Below are 14,881 nucleotides of genomic sequence, written 5' to 3' on the forward strand. Positions count from 1 at the left end.
TATATGCCACTGAGTCTCATCTGCCCCGTGTGAATGAAGTAGCGAGGCCAACAGAGCCTGTCATGTTAAGCCGCGCAATAACTGACACCCGTCCGCGTTAATAAATAAATAAATGTATGAAAACCTGCGGCACATCATTTTCATTGAAGTGTGTCACACCTCCACGGAGGCGGCGAGCGCAGCGGAACGGTGCATCTCATCAGGCTTCGGCGCGGCGGCGCGTAGCCGAGCAACCGTCCAAGTGGCCGCCGTCCATTTTTGGAGCCGAGGACTATTTGCACATGAATGTGACTCACGTAATTCAGCAGAGATCTGGACAAATGAACAGATTTGATTCATCTCGGGTTGGCGCCGACGAGATTTCCAGTGAGGGTTTCTTTTTCTTCTTCTTCTTCTTCTTCTTCTTTCCCCTCCTTTTCATGTAATACAAGAGTGGACTGTGTGGCTGATCCGACCAAGCGGAGCCAGATGACAGATATTCCACTGGTAGCCTCGTGCGCGGAGATACAGCATGTTGCATGTTGCAGCAGCAACACTCCATCCCCCAGGCATTTTGTTGTTGTTGTTGTTGTTGTTATTGTTGTCTTTTTATTGTGCTCAGACACAGCAAAGTCCTTTGACAACAAGCTTAAAATACAATAATGGAAATAAGTCTGCGAGGCTTCCTCCGCTACAGAGGAAGAAACATGAGCGTGAAGGGAAGAAGACTTGTGATCGGACTCGGTCTGACTTTTGTTTTGTAGGTCTGGGTTTTATTTTTATTTGGAAGAATATTGCATGGAATATGGATATATGGAAACCACCAATTCCCCCCCCACACACACTGTCACGGCAACTTTCGACATTTGCTCGGCCTCTCGTGGAAACTCGCCCGTCGCGCGACATTCACAGCGGTCGATCTACACAGCGGCCGCGCCGCCGTAAACAATTTGATTAGCAATGATTGGCACTTTGATTGGGTCTCGCCGGATCAATCTGCATTAAAGTGCCCTCCGTTCCTGCCTCCATTATGTCGTCTCGTGCTCGATTGTCTCGGAGGGCCGAGGGGCTGAGCGGCGGCTCCCCTCGCAGCCGGACGTGCGCTCGTCGAACGCCGCGCAGAGGCGTCTTGGAAGCGGCGTCTGTGCTCCTGGTGTTGAGAGCAAGGAGGCCTCCGTCGCTAAACCTTTAGGCTGCTGGCACAAAATAGGACTCCGCCGTCTGACAGACAAACAAACAAACAGACGCTGTGTGGCAGCGGCAGTGGAATTTATGGACCGATTTGCAGTAAAATCAACATGGCTGCTAATCTCACGGCAGATAGAATATTTTCAAATTCCTCTTTTTTTCTCTCTGTCGTTCCTTTTTCGGAAACAACCACTTCAGGGGGGGAAAAAAAACACTTTAAAGGTTAGTGGATGATCGTATGTTGACTTAAGGCCAACCTGTCAGGTTGGGAGCCTGGATGTAGGACCCAGATGCGAACCACTCAGGATTTTCAGACAAAAAAAAAAGGTTTTATTTTAACTACAAACAAAACTAAACTAAGGGTTTCCCATGAGGATAACTAATTACAAAAACACACTGGGAGAAGAAAATTGTAACAAGAAACTAAGGAAAAACAAGAACAGACCTGAGAACACTTGGGCAAAAACCAATGTATGATGGGTTTTATGTTTTATGTGAGCAGCTGGCCATACTTGAATTTCCCTCGAGATAATAAAAAGTATATCAATCAATCAAGAACGAATCAATGGGAGACAAGGACTATTTATACACTGGGGCAGGAGAACACAGGTGACAACAACCAAGGACAGGTGACAGACATCATGCAATAAACAAAGGAAGTAAAACTGAGGACGCTGACAAGAGAGTAAACAGACTTCAAAATAAAACAGGAAATACACAGAACACGACACAATCTGCCGCTGGTTGATTGAAATGACTTTGACTGGTTCTGATGTTCAGACATGAGGCAACAACAATTATTCTAAGTATTAAATATGCCAACGTATAGTATACATTAGATAACATGATGAGAAATAATTATAAACTGCAATCAATACTTAATATGAATTAATAATTCATTTCCCCGAGTAAACATGAATTCGGGCTCTAAAAAAAAAGGCATCGGCAGAGGAATTACTGAAGCCGGTCGACCTGAAAGAGACGACGAGTCAGCACACATGAAGTTGTCGTCCGCTTGGCAAAGGCTTTGGTTGTTAAGTTGCCCCTGGAGTAGAACACTTGGGATCTGTTAAGCAGCTTAAAGCATTTCTGACTGGGGCTTTTCAAAACGATCTGCTAGAATTCAGGCTCGGTATCTCAGGCAGGTACCTTCAGCTGTACAGCAGGCAAATATTAGGTGTAAGAGTTGTTAATGAAAATCTACAACTCGGTATCGTTTGTCTGCTACGCTCCAGAATTCGCTGTTAAAGATAATGGCACCAACACAATTGCCACAATCAGGGATTGTAACGACAGTAAAGATGAATTAGTCATTATTGTGATCTGGGATTTAAGAAGTCCCTATAATGGGTCTGAATGATGATGTTCCTTCTATTTTCATTGACGTTCCACAAATCACCAGCTTAGTGCCAGTTTGACTTTAAATTCCAAAAACATTCCAAGAAAGAAAATTTAGAGGGAAGAAAAAAAATAATAACTCATTCCTGCTGAGCGGCAGCCATGTAAGACTCCATCAAATTTTCATTATACAACACAAGCTTGTTAAAAGCGCAGCCCTCCCTTGTGAGAGTCTAAAAAAAACATGTATTAATGAATAATGACGCCATTAAAAATGATCTAAAAAATAAACTCCCGGGGCCTGCGGTGGATTTCCAGCCGCTGCCGAGTTTAGCCGCAGTTACCGACGCTTCCAACAACAGGTCACGTTCACTTTGACTTTCCACCAGAATCTAGACGGGTGCCTCACGGCCACTGCATGCAGGTGATGTTCCGGGTGGGATCTAATCATAGTCTGCAGCACAGTGAACTCCTCAGTAATGAGCTATTTACTTTGCTAGAAACATTCAAAAGTATGTTAAAACAGTGGAGGCTCAGGAGAAGAAATACCTCTTTGTGATGTCACAAAGGGCACGGTTACCAAAGGTTACAGAACACATCCCCAGCCCTCTGATGCCACCTAGTTGTTCTTTTTCCTCTTCCAAACGTGTGGAAGATCCGGCAAAGCGTCCGATTTAGCGGGACACTAAAAACCCAGCATTTTTACAGGAGGCTGTAAACAAAGGGCTAAATACGCTGCAGCCTGCCAGGCTGCCACAAGGGAGTAATGCATATATGGTACCTTTAGAGCCAAAAATGTAAAATGTTGGGTTTAATTACATCTGTACGACTGTAGGGGAGCATCCAACTTCACATATTTAATTCATATTTACTAAGTGGAGCACTAAATTGCAACTTAGCTGCTAGACAATTAAAGATACAGCTGCAGCAGCTGCACGCCACGGCCCCTACAAGATTTAGAAGAGTAGGGAAGAGAAGAGCCCCCTAATTTCACGCCGCCGTTGATCATTTCTTTGCGCAATTAAACAATGTTTCTAAGAGCGCAGCTCCGTTCCGTTCACGAGCAAACAGTTTGCTTCTTTCTTTTTTTTTTTTTTTTTTTTATTGCGATATCAGCATCTTCAAGCCGCGCACTCAGCTGAACTCGGCCTTCACCTGCGAGTACCCACAAAACAACAGGAGAAAGGGAAGGGAAGCGCTTCCACCTGTGCTGCAAAAAAAAAGTCTTGCTTATTTTTGCTTTCGCCCCTTATTAAATGACGGCACACAAAGAAAAGGAAAACCGGCACGTCACTGAACGAGCAGTCCAGCCGACAGGAAGTGGGGAGACCGAGGCCAGAGTCTCTCTCTCTGGCTCTCAGGGTTGTAAATGCGCCGCCTGCTATTTTACAATCTTGCACTCATCACTATTCTTGATGGGCAAATTTGAAATGCAAGCCTTACCCTCCGTGGAGAGTGATGGGCGCAGAGGAAATGTAGAAATTGTTCCATCTGCCAGGTGAGGAGGAAGCTGTTCGCCGCCGCCGCCGCCACACAGGGTGATGTAATAATAATTTGCAGGCAGCCGCGGAGTCCCGAGGCATTTTTCCCCAAAGTCACATTGGTAAACACAAAACAGATGCTTGGCTGTGGGAATTGGTTTTGAGTGCCTGTGTGCGGCGCTCAGACATGTCATGGGCCAAAATGAATAAAATGATTTAAAATGCCACCGAAAATTGGATAATAAAATGAGCGGCAGAAATATGGAGGTTGGTGGAGGGGTAAGAAAGAAAAAAAATGTGTGAGCTTGAGGAACCGGATTAACTAGAAAATCTTGAGCTCCACACAAAAACCTCTCTCTGACGCAAGTAACCACTGTTGGTTTTCTATCCCAAGCTGATCATTTCTCCCCTCCAAGCCCAAATCGTCTGTGCTCTCCGGAAGAAGAAAACACTTTTGATGGGAGAAATGTCCCGGAATGTTTACTTACGGCAACTGTTTCCTTTCTATTGGCCGTTACTATCTAAAGTGAGATTGCAGGGTTTTTACAGTGACATTTTCACATTGGATAAAAAGTGCCCTTACATCCCTTCCATCTACCAGAGCTGATGTTGATGCACTTTGAACTCCGGCAACTCATCTTGACCACGTCTGCGTGCCTGAAGTTTCTGCCATGTGATGGGCTTTTGCAGAAATATATACGAAAGAGGATTAGGGCCTAATGAAGAGGAAAAAATATATATTACAGGAAGGAGACTTTTATTTAAGTTTTCATTTCGAGTTTTAAGTTGACATTTCGTATATATAAAAAAAAAAACAACATAAAAACGAGGAAATTTGGTGAATAAAGTCGACGTAAAAAAAGACAAAATTTGGTGAAGTCGTAATTTTGTTAATAAAGTCAAAAAATCGAGATCAATAATCAATCAATTTATGGCATTTGCCCTTTCATCACTTGACGTTTTCTGTGGAGCAACTTGTGAAATTGTACTTCAAAATTGGGTTTAGTAACAAACACAGTGTTGTAATAAGTATTAGGACATTGAAAAGACTGCGTCGAACTTTACGTCTGTTCAGAAGAAAGAAAGCAGACAAACTTGGAGGAGGTCACCCACAATGTTCACCCGCAGTAATCAGGAAACTGGCAAAGACGGAAGTACTCCACTAGACATTTTGACTGACTTAACGTTGACATTAATTGCAAAAATGTAATTTTATTTACGAAATTGTGCGTTTTTTACGTCAACTTTATTCTCAAAATGTCAACTTTAATTTCAAAATTTCAACTTTACTCTTTCAACTTTATTCTCGAATTGGAAACTTGAAAAAAAAAAAAGAAATTCTATCTTAATGTTATTCTCTTCTCGTGGCCCTAATCCTCTTCCGTAGGACCAGGTGAAGGGACGAGGAGTGGATGTTGGCAGATAAAAAAAAAGAAAATAAAATAAAAATCTAAATTCTTCCTGGTCGGACCGCGCAGGTGTTCAGCACTTCCTGCTCACATTATACAGAGCGCCAGCCGTCAACTGTGGAGCATCGCTGTGCCGGCGGTGCTCATTCATTACCCATCTCTATCTTCTGCGTCCAACAGCAAAGGAGCCAAGCGCAGAGCGGAAAATTCAGCACAAAGGGCCCAGACGACAGCAAGGAGGCAGAGACAGGCGGCGGCAGCAAAAAGACAAAGAGCCACGAACACAACTGATGGGACGGCGTGTCATCCGAGAAAACGGCGCCGCCGAAGGACGCCCGGAGGATGTTTTCCAAGAGCACACACACACACACACACACACATAAACGCACACACACAGGCGCAGGCTCTCAAAAACAAAACAAAACAAAACTAAAATATACGTGTTGCGCCTTTGTCCACACACACACAAACACAGTAGAAGAATATTTGCATCGTTTCGAGAGCTGAGAACAGACGGATCGCAAAGCGTCATCTGAAAAACCTTCATAGTAAAAAAACAAAAAACACAAAAAAAACGCATGCATTCTAGACAAAAAGGAAAAAAAAAAACTTTTTTTTTTTTTTTTTTTTTTTTTTTTAAGGTAGCTACGGCAACTGGTAACTTGTTTCATGATTGTTGATTTGTTGTTTACTTCTCTGAGTTCTATTCCGAGTGAGGACACTGCTTTCTAAATGTGAGATCTTTCTAGAAAAATCCCTTTGCACTGGTTTGGTCCGACACTGTATAATGTGCTATATTGGTCAATTGATTAGAAAAAGAAGAAGAAAAAAAAACTGCTATGACTACTACTACTACTACTGCTACTATTACTACTACTGCTACTACTACTACTACTACTACCACCACCATCACCACCTCCACCAACCCCCTCCCCTCCAAATCAAATAAATTCAGGATATAGTTTGTCACTCATCGTAGCAAGGTTAATTTACTCCTCCACCTTTTGAAACATAAGAGGCTCAAGTTGGCTGGCCAACTGCTCAACGTTTAATACTTCAGCACTCTTTCTGCCTTTAACACTCCGGAGGCAAAGAGCCAAAGACTCACAATGGGTCGTCTCCCCGAGAATGTGCCATGCACTGAGTAGTAACTCCCTTAGCTACATGTATCCGACTTCTCCGACCTCTACGTGTCCTTTCAGCAAAACTGTAATTTTCAGTACATGTGTGAAGAATAAAATGGTTCTTTGTGGGAAAGAAACGGCTGCATGTGTTTGTGATCGAAAGGATTGTGGGCGCGAACGCTGGGACGGTGACGCCGTTGCGCCGTTCCTGGGGTGTGTGGTCCGAGGGGCGGGGAGGTCGGAAGAGATCGCTGGTATAAATGTGGAATCTAAATGAGTAATCGTCTGACATGGAAGTGCCGGGTCGCGGCGCAACCCCCGGTTTTCAAGGGGTCAAAACTGCATATGCTTTTTTTCTTTAAATCTGTCCCGTGGAATGGATATAAATGCAAATCCTTTTGACACAGCTGGTAGGAATTTATTCTGGAAGGTAAACTTTAAAAAAATCTAATGTACCAGAGCTGTTTCTGACAAGTGCGTAGGCTGTTTTTTTTTTAAAGTCCTGTGAAGCTGCCGACAGCTGCCACATTTTCAGCCTCCACGTTATTCTTGTATTGGCGAAATAAATGGGCCGAAGTAAGGCGACCAAAGATTTTTTTTGCATCAGGTCACAGTGTGGTACCTGCTAAAACTTGACGGGGGAACAAAAACCAACAATTATGATAATCTTTAGGGGGAAAAAAAAAAAAAAAAAAAAAAGATGGAAAATTCAGAAATGTGTCAAATTAAATTGGACTGACTGGGGTCAAAGTCATGAAATATTGAAGCACCCATAATTTATCGCTACATCCATCTTTTATACACTTTGCCATCTCTTTTGGTTTAAAATATAGAATATGAATTCATAAATATTGTATCAGTTCTGAGCTGCAGCCAACGGTGTGAAGGTTGTTTTTTTTTTTTATCATTATTATTATCATTAGCGATTGGAAAAGACAGTATTCCTAATTGAGGTATTTTCACATTGCTTTGCCTGATGAACAAATACATTCCTGGTTCCTCAACCGTAACATAAAACCGACAGAGCAAATTTACTCTTTTCAGTGGCTGGAAAACTAATCTCGGACTGCGAGGTTTGGCTTCAGTGGTTTTTTTCCATCGTCACAGCCCCTAAAGTCCACATTTATCTGCGTTTCGGGCGTGTAACCGCGGAAAAGCTCATCTCACTAAACTGTATTTAAAGCAAAATTAACCACACCAGGAGTCACCATGTGGAACAGCGCATCTCCCGGTGGGAGCGGAACAGCAAGAACCAGCAACGCACTGGTTTCTCACGGATAGCTGCCCTCTTGGACTCCGCCCCCTTTTGCAGCTCAATGAGCAGGCAACATCAGGATAAATATAATAGTGGAATAACGACGGAGAGAGACGAAATGTGCCGAGTCGGCGGTTTTGCTTTCCGCGGGGGTGTTTTTCAGAACTAATTATTATGATTTAAAAGTTAAGATCCAATGCTTAGTTCAAAAAGGATGGGAAAAATAAAATTAGTTTGTTCGGAAAAATTAATTTCCAGCACTAAAATAGTTTTGCAGTATTGATGAACAGTCTGCATTTTCTTTCTTAACGTTCCTTTAGAGCCTTCTGGGTCAGCGCACCAAGGATTCACTGCTTTCCTTCCATTTATTCCCCACTGGGGTTCTGTTTTTGTTGTTGTTGTTTTTGCTGAGTCACTGGTCTTATTGCTGCTGGGAACGTTGTACGCAATACAGATTGCAAAGCCCCCTGAGGCAAATTGCGGTTTGTTACTAAGGGTGATATAAATAAAAGTGATGTTTGCCGCTGAGAGACGCCGCAGCGTTACGGAATATGATGAAAAATCTGCTCCTTCTTGCCTCAGGAGTCGCTGCTGGAGGTCGGCCCCAAATGCTAACAGTCGATGCTAACCGACGAGAAAATTTCCCCCGCTAGGCAAATGCCATGACTAAGACTAAGTGCTCCAATTGGTTTGAAATCGAGCGAAAGAAAATCCCGACACGGACGTTGAGTGACAGCGGAAAGGCAAAGAGACGAAGAGGGACACAAGTGTCCAGATTTTCTCGGGTCACCAGCGCGACACGACACGGGTCACAACACGTCATGTGTGGGCTTCATGTTTAGGAGCCTGGTTTGAAAAGTTTAGTACCATCTAATGGTGAGAAAGGGTATTGCAATTAGCCTTGATCGTAATTCCCGTTTCTGAGGTACCGTGGCCCAATATGGCCTCAAACGTAGAGCTGCTCTGGATGTAAATACAAACACTTTAAGTCAGCTAGCTTGGGGTAGCCATTTTAGCCTCATTAACACATAAAAAGACATCTTTATTCTGTTTGATGCCAACTAATCATTTTTGAAATGTCACTCACTGGACCTTTAGTCTTCAGACTCAATCTGCTGATGTTTTCTAAAATCCTGGGAAAATTGTGAACATTTTTCAGCGGCTGATTTTGGGTGTTTTAATGAGCTGAGAGCTCACAGGTGCTCACAGCTTCTTCCGGTGATATTTGGTGCGGTCACAGGGGGCAACAGCCTCCATGCAGGGAAATGTTAGGCTTTACTGATCCTTTTTTTTTTCTTCTTCTTCTAAACCCCTAATCCATCTTCCGTTGCAAGTTCCAGAGCCTCCCTCAGGTCCTGTATAAGTCTTTCTGAGGGGAAAACAAAACCCCCCCAAAAAAGGACCCAGCGGAAGGATCGGGAGATTGATCGGAAATCTGTGAAACGCTGCCACTAAATCTCAGGAACTGCTGGTGGCCGAAGCCTTCGCAAGGAGGAGAAAGCTTCAAGGCAGCTGTTCATCAGTTGGCTCGAGGTTTGATCCAAGCAGCATTGTCGGCTTTTTTTCCCTCAAATAATTTCTCTCCAATTCTTGCAGAGCATAAAAAATGTATCGCATGTAAATACATGTTCTGTCACACAAAGCACCTTAATCCCCATGAATTAAAGGTCCCACCACAACTCTTGTGTAGCAGCCTCACACCTGTCACTGTCAAAAACCTTTTTACAGACCCGCGGAGGAAAAAACAAACTCGGCCCAGAGCTGCAAACCATCAGATTTCAGGACCTTAGTGGGATTAAATTTCAATATGGTTCTAATTGAGCGTTCCAGTATGGTTGACTTCAAGTCTGATGAGAGTGACTGAGTTTCCTCTAATGATGTAACACAGCCCATACAGAGCCCTTGACCTAAACATCCAATGTACTCATATTGAAATGTCTATTTTTAAAAATCAGCATATGGAAAGCATCAAATGTGCCATCGTTTTCTCCTTGTTTGTGCAGACTGACAACAGTAATTCACTTCTTTCTTTTTTTTTTTTTATTGTGTACGCAATCCTTTAAAAACTCTCAACCTCAAAATAATGTTCTCACGGTGTGTATGAGCCATTTGACCCGGTCAGGTTCCCTTTTAGTGGGACGATATCGTCAGAAAAGTCAAGTATTGACAGCGATGGCCAGGTGTGAGGCCTCTTGTCAACACAGCCGCAGTCCAAAGCAATAAACAAGCCCGTAGCCATGGAGACGGACGAGCACTGACAGCCTGGAGATGCCCACGATTTTCTTTTTCCATTATTGTTATTAACGTTGGACAGTAGTGGCTTTGATAAGGCACCGATAAACAGTTTAGTGACAGCGGTGGCCCGAGCAGGTGGGCTACGTAGAGCGGACAGGAAAGAAAATTGCATTTCGCCGCCGTCATGAAGGACGAGCACTTTCCGCTCATTTTGTGCCACCTAAATCCACATTTTCAAGCACACGCGCCGCTGACGCCACAATGTTTTCTGCTCGCACACCCGTCTGCTTATGTAACACGCAGGCTCTATGCTCTGTGGTTGCCATGAATTAAAGGTCAGGAGTCAGAGTCCCCATCGCAGAATTGTGCTCAGGGCACCAGGGAGAACTGGCTCTGTTGTCTTATGAGACAAAGGCAGTAAAAGTGACCAAGGAGAAAAGTTCTCCTCAGCTTTACTCCACTGTCTTTACCGCAGCCACCGGGGTCAGTGCAGTTGGCACAGAAAGGCTCAGTGTTTCATCAGAATTTGGTGCGATTACATTTGTGTGTCTGAAAGTATTAGCGTTGTGTTGCATTATTCAAATGGACTACAATTCGAAGGGCAGACGGAATATTTAGCCAGTCAGAACTCATGAAACAACACTAATGAGCCCTGTTAGGTGTCTCGTTGTAGCTCCTTTGACGCTACAGCACAGTCACGGTGGCTAGATTTGGAAGGACGTCGCCTGTATAGAGCTACTCAGGAAGAGCCGAGACAGCGGCCGAGGTTCCAGCAGCCGGTTCACACTGCAAAGCGGAGCGGCAGGTTTCTGGCACGGCTCTTATCAACTGAACCTGTCCGAGACTGACCGAGCTCGTATCACGAAATGACCTTCATGCATCTGGCCGGTGAGTAGGAGTGTTGATCAATACCATCAAGGGCCAGCAAGATTTACAAAAAAAAACAACAACCTAAAAACACCATTTTCCAGCCTCTGCTCCTCTTTAAGGTAGAAAAGGATGAAAAAAAACCTCTTTGCCCTTCAAAGTTCAGAGCCATTTTTTCACAGTGACTTGAATTGTAATGGCTTGTAAATTCTGCAGTTTGCCGCAGGGATGTTGACGGCGTCGGACATTCTTTCCAAAAAAGTTAAAGAAAATATAGTGTGACACCTTTAAAAAAAAAAAACAACATAAAAATCACGTTTGCCCCGTTTGCAAATTTCCCTCATTACAAAAGTGCCCTTCGTCACCAAGCGAGTTTCAAGGCAACTGTCTGTGACTGAACGTCGTCTGGTGTGATCGAAGCAGTGGTCTGATGTGAACATGGTTAACCTGTAAGTTGAGGGGAGTCACCATTCCGCACGGCCGCTGCTCGGTGGACTTGCAGGTCTCTGGAAAACTCAAAAGTCATACAGGCAACGGATCTGTCACCGACTCGAAAGACTCACCATCTGCTTCGGTTAGTGATCCAGAAGATTCCCCACCAGTTGGGGCCACCCAGACTTTCCACCACTAGCAGCGGAGCGCCAGTTGGATGACGGCTCATCCTTTCTTCCCTCTTCCAAATTGCCATGTTTGCTCGTTTAACCCTCCTGGCCGAGCCTTCTGATGGAACCGTGCACAAGTAGGAGTAGAAGCAAAGGCTGCTGGGAGAGGGCCGGCTCCGCTCGCATCCCCTGCCCGCCGATGGGAGGGCAAAACTTTGGGAGGCGCGAAAACCAAAGGGTGGATGGAAGGAAGCGGCGTGGGCTGGCAGAGCGGCTACGCCCCCCCCCCCCCCCCCCCCCGTGAGGTCACGTCCGCGTCTCCCGAGTCCTACATTATTCATGTTGCATGTTTTGTTCCGCCTCGTCTCAAATCAAGCAGTTTCGCCCTTTCACACGGTGCGGGATTGCTTTTGTTGGGTTCATATAGATTTTTTTTTTTTTTTTAAGAAAAGCTTTAAAAGCGCCTCCCCCACAGCAACACCCGGGTGAAATTCTATTTCATTCGGAGCCAATTTGTTCTCATTGAGGTGTTTTTAAACAAAGCTTACGTCTTCAGCCTTCATGCCTTTAAATCCCAACTGCAACCTGGACAACAGGCTCCGGCTGAGGGTTCCCCCCCCAGTGGGAGCGGCCGCCAACTCTCACTCAAAACGCCCCGTGAAGAGACGCTCGCTGGGCCAGAGAGACAATTTGGAGTTGACAAGCATCATTAAAGCCGGACGAGAAACAGCAAACCCTCTCTTGGAATAATGATAATTAGAGGGGGGGGGGGGGGGGGGGAACATGCTGTGAGCAGAATCTCTGCTTTTTGAATAATTTCGGCATTAGAGCCGGTGTTGGAAAAAATTAAATAAAAAAAACAAAAAAACAGCCGTCTCTGTGAGAGTGCTCATTAAAGCCCTCAGTCGTCCCAAACTTATAACAACCGACAACTCTCTCATTAATGCCAATGCATGTGTGTGTGTGTGTGTGTGTGTGTGTGTGTGTGTGTGTGTGCGTGCGCGCGGCTCTGGGCAAAACGCTGGCCAAAATCTTTCTTCCGACTCAAGCCAGTCAGTGCTCACAAAGCAGAGGCTAATAATTATCGTAAACACATCCACGTCCAGAGTCTGTCCCAACGCCTACGTCCTCCGTCAGAACACACACCCTCCGTCTCATCGTGTGGTGGTGGAAAAAAAAAAAAAAAAAAAGAAAACTCCAAGCCTCCGTTAGCGGGCAGTGAGATTTTTCTTCAGACTTGTGGAGATGACAGGAAGTGTGAATGAAAAATATGAATTTGCCACTTTGCAGAACAATAAAACAGTCCACCTGCGTTCCCTTGTTGAATCCCCATCATAGTGGCGAGATGATAGTAGACTAGAATAACTGCAGTGTGTTTCTAATACACGGCAAACAACCTGTCTTCAGCCTGGACATATTTAAAGGAGTAATGTGTCGTTTTTCCACAGTAAAATATCAAACAGCCCTAACAGGCCAAATATGTTCCAGTATAACCTGGGTTGCGTGCATTTAGCACGATCACATCACTTTTCCACTAAAACCGGATCAACAATTTACCTGATGCTAGCGATTTATCGCAGATTCATCTCTTTTTTTTTTCACTTATTGCAGCGTCTTTGTTCGAACAAATGCACTGAACTCCTGTGCAAATTAATCAAAATAATATTTTTGTGTAATTGCAACAATTTTAATGAAAAAAAAAATCTATTTATAACTTGTGTTTAGAGAAAATGTATGCACAGCCACAGAGAAATAATCCACCACTGCAAGATTCCAATTATTCCATAATGCTAATGGAAACACACACACACACACACACACACACACACACACACACACACACACACACACACACACACACACACACACACACACACACACACAGTGAGAGTTTGGCGAGTGTGGCCTGAACTAACCTGCTTCCTAAGAGGAATTTTATCTGCGCTGCCCATCACAACACAAATCAGGGCCAAATTAATTGTTGCCGTCCGCGGGAACGTGGGAAAACTCTCCAATGAGCTCGAAGATGGACCCCGATATTGCCGTCCCAACATGTGAAGCAATATTCCCAGCTGGAGGGCCAGGCAGTCTCTCACGTCATTAACATCTATTCATATTTACTTCATTGGCTCCATTTGGTCTGGAAGGTCCAAAGCCCATTACAAAACCCATCACGCAGCCTCTCACAAAAAAGCTTCTTGACCTCCAATGTTTTTGCGAAAACAGTTTCGCAGAAAGTCACCGTTAGCGAAATCTCATTTCCACTGACGCAGACAGAGCAGAAGCAATAAAGATCATTTCGGTTCGACCAAATAATACAGAATTTGGGATTATTCATTTAAGGAGCTTCAAAAAAAAAAAAAAAAAAAGTGAATCTTGAATAATCTACATATCTTCACCGTGTAGGAAGAGAATTGTACAACGCGTCCGCACCGTTCACAAGCTTCTGTCTTTGCAGGACAAAAAATGTGCATCGTTCGCTGAGAGAAAGAAAAATCCAGTGAGGCTGAATTTTAAAAAAAAAAGAAATCAAAAAAATACACCAAAAGGCTACAAAGAGCAAAAATAGAGGTCGCAGGCACCCGCTTGGCCGGCTGAGGAGCAGCACCTCTCTGCTGAACTTGCCACTCCACAGTGGTTTCCTTTCAAACACCCACACAGCAGCACACACCAGAGTCTCCTCTCACTGCCGACACCCAGAATCACTTCATGAAAGTGTCTATGGTCGCCTGGTCGGCCACCTTAAGAAGTATATAGGCTTGTCGACGCGCATCGAGCTGAAATCATGAATTGGCACGAATCCACAAAAAAATTAACAATTTGATCACAACTGTCCTGAATCAAAGGTTTTTGTTTCCGTATTCCCATTTGGCGCTACAAATTGGCTGCGCAAGTTGTGTTTAAGACGGCAACGCCTCTCGATTTATCATTGACGCCAACCGGGACAAGGCAGCTCTGAACACAAGTCGCTAAACGTTAGCAGCTCGATGCATTTGGGAATGATGGAGAGCTGGAGGCCACTTGCTGAGCATAAGCTTCACAGCGCCGTCGGTCACAGCGAGTGGGAGCCGCGCTCCACCGCGCTCAACCTCTTGCTGTTTGAGGCCGCTCAAGGTAAAAGCACGCAGCGCCGCACGGCCAACCGAAGCCTGAAGCTCTTGCAAACACGGCAGTCATTTAGCAAAGAACACGCGCAAGAGGACGGCCGCCTGGGAATTACAAATAGCAGCCCACACACACACGCGCACACACACACACACACACACACACACACACACACACACACACACACACAGATCATCTGGTCTTAGTTAGCCGAGTCCCATTGGAACGTACGCTGATTCCCCACCGTTGCCCCAAATGGAATTCCAGTTTGTTTTATTTCGAGGTACCAGGTTCCCCT

General features: G+C 44.6%; 1 protein-coding gene across 1 annotated transcript in view; it reads left to right on the forward strand.

Moving 5' to 3' along the window:
• The window catches only part of luzp2 (leucine zipper protein 2), a 140,777-nt gene extending 134,121 nt beyond the window's left edge, over positions 1-6,656 (forward strand). Inside the window, exon 12 of the mRNA XM_076018171.1 lies at positions 5,576-6,656. Within this exon, the coding sequence (XP_075874286.1) occupies positions 5,576-5,686 (111 nt within the window). The 3' untranslated portion in view covers positions 5,687-6,656. The remainder of the gene's footprint in view (positions 1-5,575) is intronic.
• The last annotated feature ends 8,225 nt before the right edge of the window (positions 6,657-14,881 follow it).

This window comes from Nelusetta ayraudi, unplaced genomic scaffold, assembly GCF_046127955.1.
Source record: "Nelusetta ayraudi isolate G7.1 ecotype Tasmania unplaced genomic scaffold, CSIRO-AGI_Nayr_v1 ptg000002l, whole genome shotgun sequence".
Classification (NCBI taxonomy): Eukaryota; Metazoa; Chordata; class Actinopteri; order Tetraodontiformes; family Monacanthidae; genus Nelusetta; species Nelusetta ayraudi.